The sequence below is a fragment of the Kogia breviceps genome, chromosome 2 (genome assembly GCF_026419965.1).
Source record: "Kogia breviceps isolate mKogBre1 chromosome 2, mKogBre1 haplotype 1, whole genome shotgun sequence".
NCBI classification, from domain to species: domain Eukaryota; kingdom Metazoa; phylum Chordata; class Mammalia; order Artiodactyla; family Physeteridae; genus Kogia; species Kogia breviceps.
In genome coordinates this window covers 45268407-45287189 of record NC_081311.1, presented here as the reverse complement: position 1 = coordinate 45287189, position 18783 = coordinate 45268407, and the positions used below count along the sequence as shown (strand labels likewise).

At 40.7% G+C, this 18783-nt stretch overlaps 2 protein-coding genes across 2 annotated transcripts; both read right to left on the bottom strand.

Annotated features, from left to right (window-relative positions):
• Positions 1–6261: 6261 nt before the first annotated feature.
• Positions 6262–7162, bottom strand: LOC131750316 (zinc finger protein 300-like; the record flags this gene model as incomplete). Its single annotated transcript, XM_067022885.1, is given in 2 exon segments — positions 6262–6811; positions 6813–7162. Coding segments are annotated over 2 exon segments (747 nt in total), but the record flags the coding sequence as incomplete, so codon positions are not given.
• Positions 7163–7377: 215 nt separating this feature from the next.
• Positions 7378–8077, bottom strand: ZNF487 (zinc finger protein 487). The gene is given in 2 exon segments (XM_059052821.2): positions 7378–7759; positions 7761–8077. Coding segments are annotated over 2 exon segments (699 nt in total).
• Between the last annotated feature and the right edge of the window lie 10706 nt (positions 8078–18783).

Genomic DNA, 18783 nt, shown 5'->3' with positions numbered 1-18783 from the left:
GGAAGGCTTGGAGAGTATGTTTGGGATAACCAGGCTTAAAATATGCACATATATAATTCACTTGGGGTGTGGAGCTAGGACACCTCAAAGGGTTAAGCTAAAACAAGAAGTTAAAACAAGAAGCTTGTGCAACAGTTGAGAGAAATGTGATTGGAAGTACATAACTAGAGTGGAAGTTTACTATACAATGAACTCCTAATTGCAGCCCTGATTTTCTAAACAATGACTGATGATTCCCCAAGCAGTGCTCAGGAGGCTGCCCAGTCACCTATATTTCAATTATCCACCAATGACTAATATCCATACATGAAAAATGGTGGGGGGGATATGGATGCAATATTTATTACCTTGAGAAGGTGGGGTTGTAACTGGTATATCCTGATCAAAGGTAACCTGAAGCAGTTACCTGGACATAGATAACAGGGAAGTGACATGTTAACTTAGGAGAAATGTAGTTAATCTCAAAGAAGGAATGGAGGAGGGCCACAGATTGAGACTTGCCTTCCTTCAAGAGATAGTCCCAGAATATTTGACTCCAACTCAGAGCAGCCCACATGGAATGGTTAGGGTGGTGACCCAGCATCTGCCCTTCAGCACTGTGTAATACACTCACTTGTTTGGATACTGTAAGATGGCATCACAAGTAATGTGACTCTGCTTCAGTGACCTCTAGAATGATGAATGCCTCCCAGTTTCTCCTGTCCTCGTAAGATTATATATGAACATCTGTTCTGGATTTGACTCATTTATCATATATGTCTTCTAATTGGCTGATCTATATAATCTATCTGGGACTTGGAGTCAAATAAGATCACAAGAATCCGTGTGCACTGAGACCAGAGGGTAGATTTGAAGTCGCAGTTTCAAATGCGTATAAATTAGCCTGTTTTTCCAAGTCTCCTTTTATACATACCTTAAGTTATCAATGTTTTTAATTATGGTTAGCTTTTATTGTTCTCTTTTAAGCATTACCTTCCTTAATACAACTGAAACATGATCAGAGTCCTTGGGAAGCATTTCACTGATTGTAGTAAGGAAGTCTGGGGAAAAAAATAGAAAAAGAGACTTGCATGAAAGTGCAGGAAGAACAACAGGGGATGTGTCACATTTCATCAGATCTTAAAGATGCCAATGGACTGAGAAAGAGAAAACACTTAATTTTTAAGACACACCCCAGTTTCAGAGATGTGAAAATGAAAAAAAAAAAAAAAAAAAAAAAGGATATGTTGCAAAGTGTTTCCTTTTCAGAATTCAAGGGTTGCCCTAGGATTGATCCTTTGCCAGTACTTGAACAAAGAGGTTTGGAAATTCAATAACTGTATTCAATTGATAATTCTAACACTAACTTAGCAAAGAATCTAGGTTACAGATTACTTGTTGAGTACTTGAGACAAGATTTTACAATTCTTAAAATTCTTACCTATTCGGTAGGTGCTATTTACTTTCTGTGTGGATCATTTAAGATCTTAAGGTCAAAATACTGGTGAATATGTGATCACTACCTGTAGTCACACTTCTAAATTATAACCTTTTAAATTCTTCCTTTCTCATCCCCCACCCTGATAGCCAGAGTTAGGGGATAAAAAGAAATATGGACGTTCACTTTTGCAGCTCCATGACCTTTCTCATTGTACTTTCATTTAAGAGAAAGGCACATAACAGCATGGAGGGCAAGGCTGAACTGTAGGTAATGAGGACCAGGGAAAGTCCAAAGCAACATGCCCAAAGCAGTTGCGAGAGTAAAACTGACATTGGGTTGATACCTGAGAGCAGGTGATACCAACAAGTAGGTTCAAGAGGTAGAGCTGGAAAAAGCTAAGACATAGGGAGTGTGTGGCAACTGATCGGCAGGGGCTACGAAAATCATTCAGGGTTTGGTCAGCTAAGCAAAATGCTTAAGGGGAAAGGACTAGAAAGTGTGCTTTTGTTAAACATCTCTCTGGGCAGCATTACAATCCTAGAAAATTTTTACATTTATAATACCACAGCAATAAAGAGAACAAATGAAAAACCACCAGTAAATAGGAGTTCTCAATAAAAATTTGAAATATGGAAGGAGGACAGCTATTGTATCAGAGCAGAAGCAGAGACCATTTATACTACTTGCATTAAGGACAAGAAGGAACCAGCTTGGCTCCAGACTCAGAAATGCTTAATTCCGTGGAGGACAGGAGTGAGACATGAAGGGAAAGCAGTGAAATTAGCGGCCAGTCCTATTCGGGACGATCCCCCCATTGCATACACACCTGCTCTCCCCTGCAACCACTGTGCATTGTCAACCAGGGACTTACCCTCCAGCAAGAGATGGGAAATTTCTTCTCTGTAGAAACTGAATGGCCCCTGGAGACAGACCTGTATTTTCACTTTCGTGAATCCAACAACAACGCAGTTATCTTCTAGCTCCAATACATTTATAACAGGGCTTCAAAATTCATGAAATAAAAACATGAAATAGCTGTAGGCAATTTATCAATTATAGTTAGATATTTCAACACTCAGGTAATTGATAGCACAAATGGACAGAAAATGACTATCAACTCACTTAACATTTAAAGAATACTCCAACAACAGCATAATACACATTCTTTTCAAGTGCACATAATATGGGCTTATAAAACAAGTTTCAAATGATTTAAAAGAATGGAAATCACACGAGGTATATTCTAGCACCAGAACAGAATTAAATTAGAAATTGCTAACTGATATCTGAAGAGTCACCAAACATTTGGAAATAAATGGCTCCTAAATGCGCCATGGGGTAAAGAGGAGGTAACAGTGAAAATCTGAAAATATTTTGAACTGAATGAATATATAAAAATTTGTGGGATGCAGCTAAAGCAGCATGGAATTTTATTAATAATTATGCCAATAAATTCAGCAACTTAATTGAAATAGAAAAAGTGCTTGAAAGGTACAAACTACCCAAGGTCACTCAAGAAGAAAGAGAAAACCTGAATAGCCCTATTAAAGGATTTGTAGCTGACAACTTTCCCACAAAAAAAAGTACAGGCCAGATGGCACAAGTGAATTCTACCAAACATTTACGAAGACATAGTAACAACTGTACACCAACTCTTCTAGGAATAAATATTTTCCAACTTATTTTACAACTCAACATTACCCACATGCCAAAGCCAGACAAAGACATCACAAGAAAAGAAAATCATAGATCAATAACTCTCATGAACATAGATGCAAAAGTTCTTTTAAAAATAGCAAATTGAAACTTCTAATTTATAAAAGATGGTAATGCATCGTGCCCGAGTAGGATTTATCCTAGAAATGCAAGGTTGCCTTAGCATTCAAAATCAATGTATTTCATCCTATTAACATACTAAAAAAGAAAAACCATATCTTTATAATGTAGAAAAAGCATTTGAAAAAATTCAACACATTCATGATTTAAAACTGTCAATTAATTAGGAATTAAAGGAATCATCCTCAATCTAATAAAGGGCATTTATGGAAGAACATATATCTGACATCATATTTTATGGTGAAATAAAGAGCGATTTCCTCCTAAGACTGGGAACAAGGCAAAGATGTCTACTCACCACTTGTAGTCAATGTTATCCAAGATGTTTAGCCTGTGCAACAAGGCAATAAAAAAAAAAAGACCCCCCACCCTCCGCACACCTCATGCTGCTGTCCCAGTGTTACCAAATCAGGTCTGGATGCTTGCTGCTCAGAAATCAATACTCAAGAGAGACAAATGTTGGTAGAAAGGAAAGCTGCTTTTAATCAGAATGCTGGGGAGATGGTGGACTCCCCAAAAACCACCTCCCAAGATCCTGCTCAGCCATGAGAAGTTCTTAAAGGGAAAAAGTAAGTAATCTCAGTTAATCCTTGAGATAGGAGGTCAGAGGCATCGCCATCCCCCACTGCATGCAGGCTTGTCGACTTCTTGTGATCTTTCTTTCAATACTGTCTTGTTCACACAGTTCGTTCGCAAGATTACTGAAGGGGAAGCTAGGGAAGAGATCGGGTCATGTGTTAATTACTTATTCATTTCTACTTCTTTGATCTATGGAAAGAACCAACAGATTAGGCAAGGTATTATGTGATCAAAAGATTTGAAAGTGTGCTAGGGCCAGAGATGAGTAGAGCATGGGGGCACCTGGTTTAAGGTTAGTGACAAGACAAAAGGGGCCTCCGGCAGAAAGCTCTTTCTTGCAAAGAGCTTTTTCCTGCCAAAAGCTGCTTACAAATCCCCACTTGTCAGAACATCGTTCCATTTTTATTGGATTATAGTCGAAGGTCTGTCTTCTGTGACTTCACGCTGACATAGGGCACCATATTCTTAGAGTGGAAGATGTCGACTTGGGTCTGTAGTATCTCTTTGCTGACAATTGTAGTTGGCCATTTACATATACGGGCAGAACAAGCTACGATTATTTTGATGCCCACAAAGATATAGATTATTATGAGCAACAGTGTTAATCCCATTCTATTAAGGCCAAGTTCTTGAAATTGTGCTAGCCATAGATCTAGTACTTTTTTATAAACAAGAGGCAGGGGATATGGAGGGTCCTTTGTCCTTGGCAGGGGGATGGGGGTGAGTTCCACCAGTGCGTGCTGCGCACCGGCAGGAGCTAGGTTTGAGGCATCTAGACTGCGCCTGAGGTTCTGGGCAAGCAAACAGTTAAGGGCCATGGCCTTGCTGGCTCCAAAAGAGGCACAGAGATCTAGACACAGGAAGGGAGAATGCATGTGTCAGTGGAGACAGGGATTGGAGTTATGCAGCTGTAAGCCAAGAACACCAAGGATGGAGAGCCACCACCAGAAGATGAGAGAAATGCATGGAAGAGATTCTCCCCGAGAGCCTTCAGAGACTGCATGGCCCTGCTGACATCTTGATGTCAGACTTCTAGCCACCAGAACTGGAAGAATAATTCCTATTATTTTAAGCCACCCAGTTTGTGGAACTTTGTTACTGCAGCCTGGAAAACGAATATACAGACCTTCAAAAGTGGCCCTGAGGGCTTCCCTGGTGGCGCAGTGGTTGAGAGTCCGCCTGCTGATGCAGGGTACACGGGTTTGTGCCCCAGTCCGGGAAGATCCCACATGCCATGGAGCGGCTGGGCCTGTGAGCCATGGCCGCTGAGCCTGCGCGTCCGGAGCCTGTGCTCCGCAACGGGAGAGGCCACAACAGTGAGAGGCCCGCATACCGCAAAAAAAAAAAAAAAAAAAAAAAGGGGGCCCTGAGACAACTGACTTTTCCATTTGCAAAAAAAAAAAAAAGAAAGTAGATCAATAATTTATACCATTAAAAAAAATTCCAGACAGATTTAAAAATATAAACATGGAAAGCAAAACTTCAGTCTTTTGGAAGAATATCTTTGTAACCTCAGTCTAGAAAATAATTTCTTAAACAAAGAGCAAAAAGACCTAAGAAAAGATTGTTATATTTGCATTAAAACTTCTATACAGTATAATATAGCATAAATAAAATTAAAAGATAAGCCACAGTCTAGGAGAAAGTATTTGTAACCTAATGTAGTCAGCAAATAAATATACAAGTTATATAAACAAATCCTGGAAATGAAAGAACAGATGATCCAATTAAATACATATATATCTCCAAGCTCATGGTATTGTTGCCTGTATTTCAATTATCTGAATGCTGCAGCATATGTTATTTTTCTATCTCTAAAATATACTCTTTTGAAAAACATAAGTATAATACCGGAGAAACTAATAACCCCTGAATATCACGAAATATCTGTGGTCATAGATACCACAGTCAACAGATGCCACAGCCAATGGTGGATACATAAACCTACACGTGATAAAACTGCACAGAACTAAATATACCTACACATAAATGAGTACAAATAAAATTGAGAAATTCTGAACTAACTGTTGGATTATATCAATAATGGCATTATTCTGGCTGATAGTTGTACTATATTTTTACAAGATGTTACCACTGGAGGAAACTGGGTACAGGGTACATGAGGTCTGTCTGTATTACTTCTTACAACTGCATCTTATAATCTACAATTATCTCAATAAAAATTTCAATTAAAACAAATAATTACATAGGTATTAAGTATGGGACAACTTATACATTTCATATTCATATTAAAATTATGAAATAAAAACTTTATGAGTTATTAAGCAAATATATATATACTTCCTACTACAATGCTGCATTCCAATAAGCAAACCTATCATGAAAAGTTTCTCTACATAGCATACTTATACATATTCTACAAAAGAAAAGGCCTCCTTTTTAAACTTTTTTTGACACTGTAACATCTTCAAAATATTAATAAAGTTATCAAATATTAATTATTTGCTACTCAATGAAATGTCACTTCTAGGCAAAAGATTTCTCATATATACTGGGTCCCCCATCTCAGCCCCAGGTTGTTTCTGCTATGCAATGAGTCCAACAAGAGTGTGAAGGTTTCAGGATGATGACAGCGGTTTCTTCTTAGTGCTGTTTCTCTGCTGTTTACTGAAATTGAGATGCTGGTGAAAGGTTCCATTACACCTGTAGTGTTTCTCCCTAGTGTGTTCTCTGATGTGTTGTGAGGAATGACTCTGGTAGAAGGTTTTCCCACATTGGTTACATTCATAGGGTTTCTCCCCTGTGTGGGTTCTCTGATGTACTGTGAGGAATGACTTATGGTAGAAAGTTTTCCCACACTCATTACATTTATAAGGCTTCTCTCCTGTGTGTGTTCTCTGATGTTCCCTCAGTTTCGACTTCACAGAGAAGGATTTTCCACATTTGTGACATCCATAGGGTTTCTCTCCTGTGTGAGTCCTCTGATGATTAATGAAGTTTGGCTTCTGGGAGAAATTCCTTACATTCATAGGGTTTCTCCCCAGTATGTATTCCCTTATGTACTGTGAGAGCTGACGTATCACTGAAGGCTTTCTGACATTCATTACTCTCATAGGGTTTCTCCCCTCTGTGTGTTTGCTGATGTACATGGAGATTTGACTTCTCACAGAAATTTTTTCCACATTCATTACATTCATAGGGTTTCTCCCCTGTGTGTGTTCTCTGATGTACTGCGAGGCCTGACCTATACCCAAAGGTTTTCCCACATTTGGTGCATTCATAGCATTTCTCCCCTCTGTGTATCCTCTGATATAGGATGAGAGATGACTTATGGCTGAAGGTTTTCCCACATTCACTACATTCAGAGTTTTTCTCTTACAGCTGTTGTCTGATATGTAGGAAGCTTTGGCTTCTTGTAAAATGCAGTAGCACACTGATTAATTTTATAGACTTCTTTCCTTATATGTGTTTCTTGATGCTGAATGAAATTTGGGTTCTTGCAGAATACTTCCCAATCTTCATAACAGTTAAAGGTTTTCTCTCCTTTATAAATTCGCTGAAGGAGTGACTTCTTTCTGAAACTATTCACTTTCAATATACTCATAGTATCTCTTCCCCATGATAACTCCATAGTGCTTATTTAAAGTTGACTTCTCACCAACAGACCACCCCTCACAGTCATTCAATTCATAGTGATTCTCCCTTGTATGAGTTCCCTGATGAACAGTGAATGTTGGTCTATCAGAAAAGGCTTTGACATGTTCATTACATCCATAGGGCTTCTCCCATGAGCTTGCTCTCTTATGAGTAATGAAAGTTGCCCCCTCATTGAAGGCTTTCCCACATTCATTATATTCAGAAGAAAGCTTCAGAGTTTGAGTATCTTGATGCTGAAATATGTCCTCATTTTGACTAATGGCTTTTCCAGTTCTATCACATTCTGAAGATTTCTCTCTAGAATGACCTGTGTTTTGTACAGAGGAGTAATTTCCCATGTGTATTAAATTCATCAAGCTGCCTTACAAAGGAGTGTCTATTACTAATGATTAATTCTGAAAGAGAATCCAAATTCATTCCATATGAGTCATATTTACCAGGTATTTTTCTTGATAAAATAGAGTTTGTATCCAGAGAAAATGTTTTTCCTAATACACTATTTCTCTCTTTAGTCGGTGTTTTGTTGTTGACAAAATCAACTTTCCACCAATGCTGGTCTTCCTTTCCCTGGCTCTTCTCCATCAGGTCAACTATGCAGAAGTAGAAATGAAAATAATTTACCATAGTTTATACATGTTAATATATTTCTTATGACGAGAAGACATATTCATATGTCTTATTCTAGCCCAGTCATTTGCTATGAAAGTAATCTCAAGAGCATACTGCCTTGCTCCTCTAGGTTTGAAAAATAAACAAATAACTTGCAGTAGTGAAAAATGGGGAATCTGGCAACAAAATACAATAATTTGACACCTCAAAAATGTTTATTGTGGTGATCATTTTGCAATATATACAAATATCAAATCATTACATTGTACACCTGACACTAAAATGTTGTATGCCAATTATACCTCAATTTGTTTTAAATGTGACATTCAAAACTAGGGAATTTGAAATAAACACAAACAATAAATTTAAAATGTTTGAATGACTGCTTAATTTGGGGGTAGGGAACTGCACAGGTAATAGAATCAGCCCAACAACTCAATAAATATTAAGTAGAATCACAAGGAAAATTAATAGACAAATGATGGTAAGGGGAGATATCAAGGAAAAATTAGACTTGGAACAATTAAATCAGGGCCTAGTCATTATTGAAGCAAGAGCCTCACTAATGTACATGCTTACAACCTCATCCTCCTCTTTTCTATTCCACATAACACCACCAAATTAAATTTCAGAAAGTACTCATTTTCATTAGAGTTAAAAGGAAAACTGTATTGCCTAGGCTATATTTGCATTCTCATGGGGATTCACAATGAATAGTAGTGCCTAAATGAAGTATACATTCAGGCTATTCTTACAACAGGATCAGAGGCACATCTTTATTCATCTAGCATATCATCTAAAACTTACACTCTGGGGACTTCCCCGGTGGCGTAGTGGCTAAGAATCTGCCTGCCAATGCAGGGGACACAGGTTTGAGTCCTGGTCCAGGAAGATCCCACATGCTGCGGAGCAACTAAGCCCGTGTGCCACAACTACTGAGCCTACGCTCTAGAACCTGCAAGCCACAACTACTGAAGCTTGCATGCCACAACTACTGAAGCCCATGCGCCTAGAGCCTGTGTTCCGCAACAAGAGAAGCCACTGCAATGAGAAGGCCGTGTGCCACAACGAAGAGTAGCCCCCACTCGCCACACCTAGAGAAAGCCCGTGTGCAGCAACGAAGACCCAATGCAGCCAAAAATAAATTAAATAAATAAATAAATTTTTTTTTTAAAAAACTTAGTCTGAATTTCACTTATACAATCAATTATCCACTGTTATTAGAGTCTAGAGTACTTCTCCCTATCTCTTTACACTCATCTTCTGATTTGTCTAATAATTGTGGAAAGTTTTCTTATGTCAATTTTCTGCCCTTTGCTATTAAAGGCAGAAAATAAAAATTCTAAATTCTCAACTATATTCAATGAAAGCTAAGGAAAGAAAGAAAGAACAAATAAGGGGGACTTCCCTGGTGGCACAGCAGTTAAGAATCCACCTGCCTTCGGACTTCCCTGGTGGCGCAGTGGTTGAGTCTGCCTGCCAATGCAGGGGACACGGGTTCGTGCCCCAGTCCGGGAGGATCCCACATGCCGCGGAGCGGCTGGGCCCGTGAGCCATGGCCGCTGAGCCTGCGCGTCCGGAGCCTGTGCTCCGCAACGGAAGAGGCCACAACAGTGAGAGACCCACGTACCGCAAAAACAAAAAAACAAAAAAAAACTTTCCAGGCCCTATATAAATTCACTGGTGAATTTTTACAAACAACTAAGTAATAAATAATACCAATCTTCAACAAACACTTCCAGAGAATAGACAATGAGGAAATACTTAACATGTTTCTTTGAGGCCATATACAATTGATACAAAACATGACAAAAACATTATAAAAAAGGTAAATAAAAGTCTCTCTCATGAAGAAAGACAAAAATCCTAAACAACTTATCATGAAATACATTCAAAGATGACAGAATATCAAGACCAAGTGGGAACTTTTCCTGGAAAAATAGGTTGGTTTAACACTTGAAAAATCAAAACATTAATAGAATTACATCAATCAGTATGTTAATATCAATCCATTAAAAGAATAAAGGAGAAAACCATACAATCAACTCAATAATTAAATTCAACACCATTGGATGATAAAAACTTTCAGCAAACCAGGAGTAGAATGAAACTTCCCCAAGAACGTCTACCAAAAATGTTACAGCAAGTATCATCCTAAATGATAAAATATCGAAAAGCTTCCCTTGAGACTGGGATGAAAACAAGTATGTACTATTCTATTCCATAGTAGCTCCCAGCCACAGCAATAAAGAAAAAGAAATTAAAGTTTTTAAATGGGACAAAAAGTAAGAAATATCCATATAACATAATTGTGTGGAAGGAAACTCCAAAATAATCTACAGATAAAATATTAGAGTTAATAAATGGTAAGGTCACTGAAAACAAGTTCAATATACAAAAATTGACTATATATACTAGCAACACCAAAATAGGGAGAAAATTTTTCAGCTACCTAAGAATAAATCTAACAAAAGAAGTAAAAGATGTACACATGGAAATTATCAAACATTCCTGAGAAAAATTAAAGGAGACCTAAGTAAATGAAGAGAAATGCCATGTTCACAAGTTGAAAATTCAAGTCAATATTATTATAACCTAACTCCCAAATCAATCTATAGATCCAATGCAATACCAAATTCCAGCAGATTCCCAGGGCAGGGATGGGACGGGGGGCAGGTGTTGACAAGATGATTTTAAAGTTTATACAGAAATACAAAGGACTGGGACTTCCCTGGGGGCGCAGTGGATAAGACTCTGTGCTCCCAATGCCGGGGGCCTGGGTTCATTCCCTGGTCAGGGAACTAGATCCCACATGCACGCTGCAACTAAGAGTTCACATGCCACAACTAAGGAGCCCATGTGCCACAATTAAGGAGGTAGCAAGCCACAACTAAGGAGCCCTGGAGCCGCAACTAAGGAGCCCGCCTGCCGCAACTAAGACCCAGTGCAACCAAATTAATTAATTAATTAATTTTTAAAAAATAAAGAAATACAAAGGACTTAAAGTAGTTGCGGTAAATCTTGAAGAACAAAAGTGGACAACTTATATCCAGAGATATGAATACTTTTTATAACGCTAAAATAATAAGGCAGGGCAGTACTGGCATAGGGTAGACAAAGAGGCAACTGCAACAGAAATAAGAATCCAAAAAGAGATACACACATATGGTCACCTGATTTCTAAAAGACACCACTGCAATTCTGTGGGGAAAGGAAGGTCTTTTCAATAAATGGTACCATGGGAACTGACTAGCCATAGCTCAAAAAAAGATATGTACATGTTTATGTATATGTATCTAACAATTCAAAATAGATCATAGACTTAAATGTGAAAGCTAAAACAATTCTAATTTTTAGACGAGAATATAAGAGAATTCCTTTATGACTTCGGGATGGGCAAAAATTTTTTTAAACAGGACACAAAGAGCACTAACCATTAAAGAAAATATTGATAAACTGGACTTAATTAAAATTCAGAACAGGGCTTCCCTGGTGGCGCAGTGGTTGAGCGTCCGCCTGCCGATGCAGGGGACACGGGTTTGTGCCCCGGTCCGGGAAGATCCCACATGCCGCAGAGCAGCTGGGCCCGTGAGCCACGGTCGCTGAGCCTGCGCGTCCAGAGCCTGTGCTCCGCAATGGGAGAGACCACAACAGTGAGAGGCCCACGTACCGCAAAAAAAAAAAAAAAAAAAAAAAATTCAGAACAAGTCTCAAACTTAAAGAAGATATCTGTAGAACACATACCTGACAAAAGACTCATATCTAGAACATATAAACATCCAAGTTAGTACAGCACAGAAAAACTATCAATTTTTTTAACAAACAAAACGAATACACGCTTTAAAGAAAAAGATATCAAAATGGTTCGAAAACATGAAAAGATCCTCAGCATGATCAGCAATCTGAGAAACGCAAATTAAAACCACAATGAGATACCACTACACTCACCCACCAAATACCAAAAAAGAAAAAGAAAACTTCACAAACAATACCAAATGCTAACAAGGCAATGGCACAAGAGAACCTCTCACATACCGCTGGTGGGAGTATCAGGCAGTACAACTACTTTGTAAAATCCGTTTGGCTGAATCTATCAAGGTTAAACATATGTATGCGTGCTATGACCCATCAATTCCACTCCTAGGTTTCTATCCCTCAGATTCAAGTGCACATGTGTACAAAAGCCAGAATTGTAAACAACCCAAATATCCTTTCAGAATACAATAGATAAACTGGTATATTCATACCATGGGAAAAAAAACAAACTACTGCTACACATGGATGACCTCAAACATAATGTTGAGTAAAAGAAGTCAGACATAACAGATTATATATTACATGATTCTATCTGTATGAAGTTTAAAATGAGACAAAACTAATATATGATAACAGAAGTCAAAATAATAATTACCTTTGAATGAGGCAAGTACAGTCTTAGAGAGAAAAGAAGCCTTCTGCAGTACAGAAAATGGCCTTTATCTTGAGCTGGGTGATAGCTATACAGCTGCAGAGTGTATGAAAAATTCATCAAGTTGTACCCTGAGGATTTGTGTGCACTTTATTTCAATTTCAAAAAAAGAAAGAAATATTAACAACCTGAATGTAACAAGATTTGATCACTGACTAGATGTGCGGGTAGCAGGTAAAGGACAGCACTTAGAAATAGATACTGGGTTTTTCACCTGGATGATGGGCCGGCTGGTGATAACATTTGATGGGAAATAAAGGAGAAAGTGGGAGGAGCTGTTAATAACAACTTTCCTTTTGGATTGCAGAGTATGACGGGCCTTTAGAAGAGCTATACAGAGATGTCCAGCAGAGAGTTGGCCATTTGGGTCTAAGGTAGGGGAGAGGTCTGGGCTGGAGAGCCAGAAAAGCATCCCAGCAAATGTTGCATCCCCAGACAGGAAAAGAGATCATTCAGCAAGCCCAGGAGAGTGAGGACAATAGGAGACCAATAATGGATATCTTGGGAGAAGCAGTAATAAGAGGCAAGAAGAGGAAGAAGACTCCATGGAGAAAACAGAAAAGACATAATCACAGAGGAAGAGATCAGAAACCAATCGACACTTTCTAGGAGGGACTGAACATGAGTGTCAACTGAATAGAATGCTCAATTAAGGCAAATACTATAGGATCAATGACATTTGTCATAACAAGGTCACCAGTGGCCCTTACCAGACAGATCCAACAAGTGATGCAGTTTGAAACGTAAAAGGGCACTGGGGAAGCATGTGCCAGAAAATACAACTTTAACCTACTGGCTGTACAATCTATACATAATACTACAGAAGATTATCTGAAGGTGACATAATCCATTCTTTCTTGCAGATATCCCTGGTTCTATGCCCGGATCAAGCGGGACCATGAGGAAGAGGTCTACAAGACCATGATGAGAAGCCCATGGAAACCTCAATTGACTGAGTTCTCCTTTGGCACAAAGTGTCCTGCTTCCCCTGAGGAGCAATTACAGGCAGCTGGCTGCACCCATTTCCCATAGTCACTGAAAGATTATTTACTATGATACCTACAGGAAGATTAGGAAAGGAACATCTTTTTTAGAATTCTTAATGCCTCATGAGGAATTCGCACGATGATTTCTTTAAGGGCCAATGCAAATCATGTAACAAAGAACATCTGCATTTTTTCTGACTATCAGAAAAATCAGACAAATTTGGTCAACGATAGCACAGAATAGTCTAGTAATAGCATATAACCTGCATATATCTGCATAGTACTTCATCCTGATACTGATGTGTTCCTGCATATTATCCCTGAAGTTGACTTTCATCTATTTCTATATTTCCATTCTAACCTACTAACCCTAAAAAGTCTCATGTAAGACACTGTAAACAAAGGAGGGAAAAAATAAACAAACTACCTGAGATCTGTTCATTTTCTGTGGATCAAGGAAACATGCAGTGAACTACAAAGTTGGGCTGGAGGAAGAAAGAATAGATCACAAGAGATCTGATCTGCCTTGCATCTCCTGGATTCTCCTGCGTATAAGCTCCACACGCTAGCAGGATAAAATGTCCTCCTGTAGAACATCTTTTGGTCCTGAACTACCTTGGCAGTAGTTTCTCAGTCTTTTAATAAAAACTGGGTTTGACTTAACTATGTCAGAAAATCTGACTATTGGCTAGGTTGCTAAGAATGGGATGACCTGGTCATTCATCCTCTTGGGTTCAGTGGCTTTCATCTTTCATCCTAGGCAGAAACAAGTAGTCCAGGAAGCTCTTTCCTTCACTACTTCCTGTGTCTGTGAAGTCAGGATGGAGGAAGCACCCACGTCTCTCAATGTCACGTGTGATAAAGGGCATAGGGTGAGGCCCCCTCAGGCACTGGAAAGAATAGAGAATCTGAAAGAAGTCAAAAGCTGTTAGGAAGGTCTGAGATAAGTTTTCTTAGTGGTAGGTGGTATTTCTTTCCCGCAGACTACGCTCTGTCGGAAGTATAATTTCCTGGGCAGACTTGCCCCTTGCCTTAGCCCAGCCCCCTCTCCTGAAATCTGGCTCACACCTCAGCTTCTCACAGTCTGATTGGTCTTGATCCTCCTCTGTTCTGCAGCCCTGGTGGAAGGTCTCCACTCATATGAGCCATCTTCCAGGTGGGATTCCTCTTTACCTCACAAGATCGGCTTTGTTCCTAGGAATCAGGACCTGAACCTAAGGGACAAAATCATTTTAGTTGCAACCTATATGAGCGCCCCAAATCTTGGAACACGCTGTGCCCCCAAATCTTGGGTGGGTCCTTCAGTAAACTCAAATCTGAACCACTGAAAACACAAAGGCTGGACAGTTCATACCAGCCCCAGAACTACGCATTATGAACTATGACCCCAGACCCCCCAAAAGACACTAAGAATCCCATAAATACAAGTGCCCCGTGAGAAAATGGTCCACGTTATACTTGACAGCGATGTCCTTTGGCTCAGTGCAGGGACGGGCACAACGTTTAGACAGAATTGTTTTTTAGGGAGGAAGCAGATGTGGACGTGCCTCCTCCGCCGGCTCTGCGGTCTTGAGGCACTCGCTAGCCACTCTGAGTCAGTTTCCGGGCCTAATACAGTGGGAGGGCGAGGACTTCCTGCCGTCCTCACCAAGTGCGCGGCGGCCTCAGAACAGTGGCCGCCAACACTATAGCGGCCTCTCTGGGGACCCACAGGCGCCAGTATGCGCACAAGGACCAGACTCGAACAAGCCATCGCAACAGCTGCCGCTGGCCGGGATAGGGGCCTGAACCCCGCCCCTCCCGCAACCTCTGCCGCCTTTCGCACCGGCCAAGCCCCAACCGCTCTCCAGTGCCCGCCGCACCCCGACTGAGGCTGCGCGCGGGGCGGCGCATGCACCAGAGCGCCTGTCGACCCCGAAGGTGTTACCCCAGACCGGCCTAGCGGCTGGAGCCCCCCCCCCGGAGCTGGGGGTGGGACCTGGGCCACTGCGATCGCAGCCAGGGAGCTGGTGTGAGGCGGTTGCTGCGCTAGCCCAGACGCTGACGCGGGTGGAAGAGAAGACCAGAGACCCGCAGTGCAAACTTTGAAAACAAACCTGGTGGTAGCAGGGCTTCTCCCAGGAAGGCAGCCCAGTGCTGGTGGTGTTGGCGGTAGTAGTCATCATGATAAAGTGTGATGATGCCAGCTTCTCAAAATTACTTGTGAGAAATGGAATATTGCCTGCCATGTCAGTGAACAAAGGATGTCATAGTCATCAACCATTGCAGCCACCTACGAGGGTGAGCCGGTGAGCCCTGAGGGAACTTAGAAAAGAAACAAAGAATACCTGCCATCTAGCAGCCATCGGATTGCAGCCACTCCCCACAGTGAGACATGAGAAAACACAGGATACTGGCCCCAGATCGCTGAGGTGCGTATCAAAGGAATGGTTTCAGTGAGCCCAGACTCTTGCATCTTCCCATACGTAGAAAAGCGCTAAATTCCTTAACTTGAGATACCTAGTGTTTTTTTTTTATTAACGGTAATCTTTTGTTCCGACTACCTGCCCTTTATTGCAAAACTCCTCTATATCCTGGCTTCCCCCTCGCCTCCTCAGAGCAGTTTTCTCAGGGTTATTTGAGATGCTGCCTCCCCGGCTTGAAGTCCTAAGAATGTCAGCCTCATAAAACATAACTCTCAACTTTTAGGTTGTGCATTCTTTTTCAGTTGACGCTTGCAATACACAAAATTGTTAGATGAGTAAAAATACACACAAACTGAAATAAACAGTTTATCACACACAGCACCAGGTCTTTGTTGTGCCATGTGAACTTCTTAGTTGCAGCATGCATGCAGGATCTAGTTCCCTGACTAGGGATCAAACCTGGGCTGCCTGCATTGGGAGCATGGGGTCTTACCCACTGGACCACCAGGGAAGTCCCCACCTTATGTCTTTTGATTGGAGTTTTAGTCCATTGACATTTAAAGTGATTATTGAGGGAATTCCCTGGTGGTCCAGTAGTTAGGACTCTGCGCTTCCACTGCAGGGGACACTGGTTCAATCGCTGTTCAAGGAACTCAGATCTCACATGCCTTGTGGCACGGCCGAAGTAGATAGATAGAAAGATGATAGATAAAGTGATTATTGATAGGTATGTACTTATTGTCATTTTGTTACTTGTTTTCTGGTTGTTTTTGTAGTTCTTTGTTCTTTTCTTCTTCTTCTAGTTTCTTCCCCTGTGGTTTGATGATTTTCTTTACGGATATGCTTGTGTTCCTTTCCAGATTTTTTTGTATCTATTGTAGGTTTTTTATTTGTGGTTACCGTGGGGTTCATATATGTTGAACTATATCTACTTGCTTTTTTTTTTAAGATTTAATTTTCTTTATTTTTGTTTGTTGGGTTTTCTTTGCTGTGCGCAGGCTTTTCTCTAGTTGCAGTGAGTGGGGGCTACTCTTCGTTGTGGTTGCACAGGCTTCTTGCAGTGGCTTCTCTTGTTGCGGAACACAGGCTCTAGGCACATGGGCTTCAGTAGTTGCAGCACTTGGGCTCTAGAGCACAGGCTCAGTAGTTGTGGCACATGGGCTTCATTGCTCTGCGGCATGTGGGATCTTCCCGGACCAGGGATTGAACGCATATCCCCTGCATTGGCAGGTGGATTCTTACACACTGCGCCACCGGGGAAGTCCTATATCTACTTGCTTTTAAACTGATAGTTATTTAAGTTCAAAGACATTTTAAAAGATCTACATTTTACACCCCTCCACCACATTTGTTTTTGGTATTTTTGTTTTTGTTTTTGGCCACACCACGCAGCATGTGGGATCTTAGTTCCCTGACTAGGGATCAAACCTGCGCCCCCTGCAGTGTAAGCATGGAGTCTTAACCACTGAACTGCCAGGGAAGTACCCACATTTGGTTTTTTTGGGGGGGGGCTCTCACTGCCACTGCATGGCCTCTCCCGTTGCAGAGCACAGGCTCTGGACGAGCAGGCTCAGCGGCCATGGCTCACGGGCCCAGCCGCTCCACGGCATGTGGGATTCTCCCAGACCAGGGCACAAACCCGCGTCCCCTGCATCGGCAGGCGGACTCTCAACCACTGCACCACCAGGGAAGCCCCCCACATTTGGTTTTTGATGTCATATTTTACATCTTTGTTTATCCCTTCATGTTTACTGTAGTTTAGTTGATTTTACAATTTTTTGATCTTCATACTAGTTTACTCATACTAGCTTGATCCTCAATCTTTACTGTATTTTGCCTTTACTAGTGGGATTTATCCTTTCCTATAAATTCTTGTTGTAGCCTCTTCTTTTCCATTTAGAGAAGACCCTTTAACATTTAATTTTTTTTTTTGCGGTACACGGGCCTCCCACTGTTGTGGCCTCTCCCATTGCAGAGCACAGGCTCCGGATGCGCAGGCTCAGCAGCCATGGCTCACGGGCCCCTCCGCTCTGCGGCATGTGGGATCTTCCCGCACCAGGGCACGAACCTGTGTCCCCTGCATCAGCAGGCGGACTCTCAACCAGTGCACCACCAGGGAAGCCCTAACATTTCTTTTAGACTTAGTTTAGTACTGATTAACTCTTTTAGTTTTTGCTTATCTGAGAAGTTCTCTCTCCTTCAATTCTGAATGACAGTCTTGCTGGGTAGAGTATCCTAGGTTGTAGGTTTTCCCTTTCAGCACTTTAAATATATCATGCCACTCCCTTCTGGCCTGCAAAGTTTCTTCAGAAAAATCAGCTGATAGCCTTGTGGGGGTTCCCTTGTATGTGACTCTGTTTTACTCTCGCTGTCTTTAGGATTCTCTAACTTTTGTCATTTCAATTATGATGTCTTGGTGTGGGTATTTTTGGATTCATCTTCTTTAGGACCTTGTGATTCCTGTACCTGGACATTTTTTCCTTCTTCAGGTTTGGGAAGTTTTCAGCCATAATTTCATCAAATACATTTTCAACCCCTTTCTCTTCTCCTTCTGTGACCCCTATAATGTGAATGTTTGTATTCTTGATGTTGTCCCAGAGGTCTCTTGAAATATCCTCATTTTTAAGTTTTTCTTTTTGCTGTTCTGATTTGATTTCCTGTATTCTATCTTCCAGATTGCTTACACATTATTCTTTATCACTTAATCTCCTGTTAATTCCTTCTAATGTATTTTTGTTTCAGTTATTCTTCAGTTCTGACTGGTTCTTTTTCATGTTTCATAGTTCTTTGAATTTCTGTGTTCCTCTATTCTTTTCCCAAGTTTTTTGTTTGTTGTGTTTTCTGTTGTGTGTGTGTGTGTTT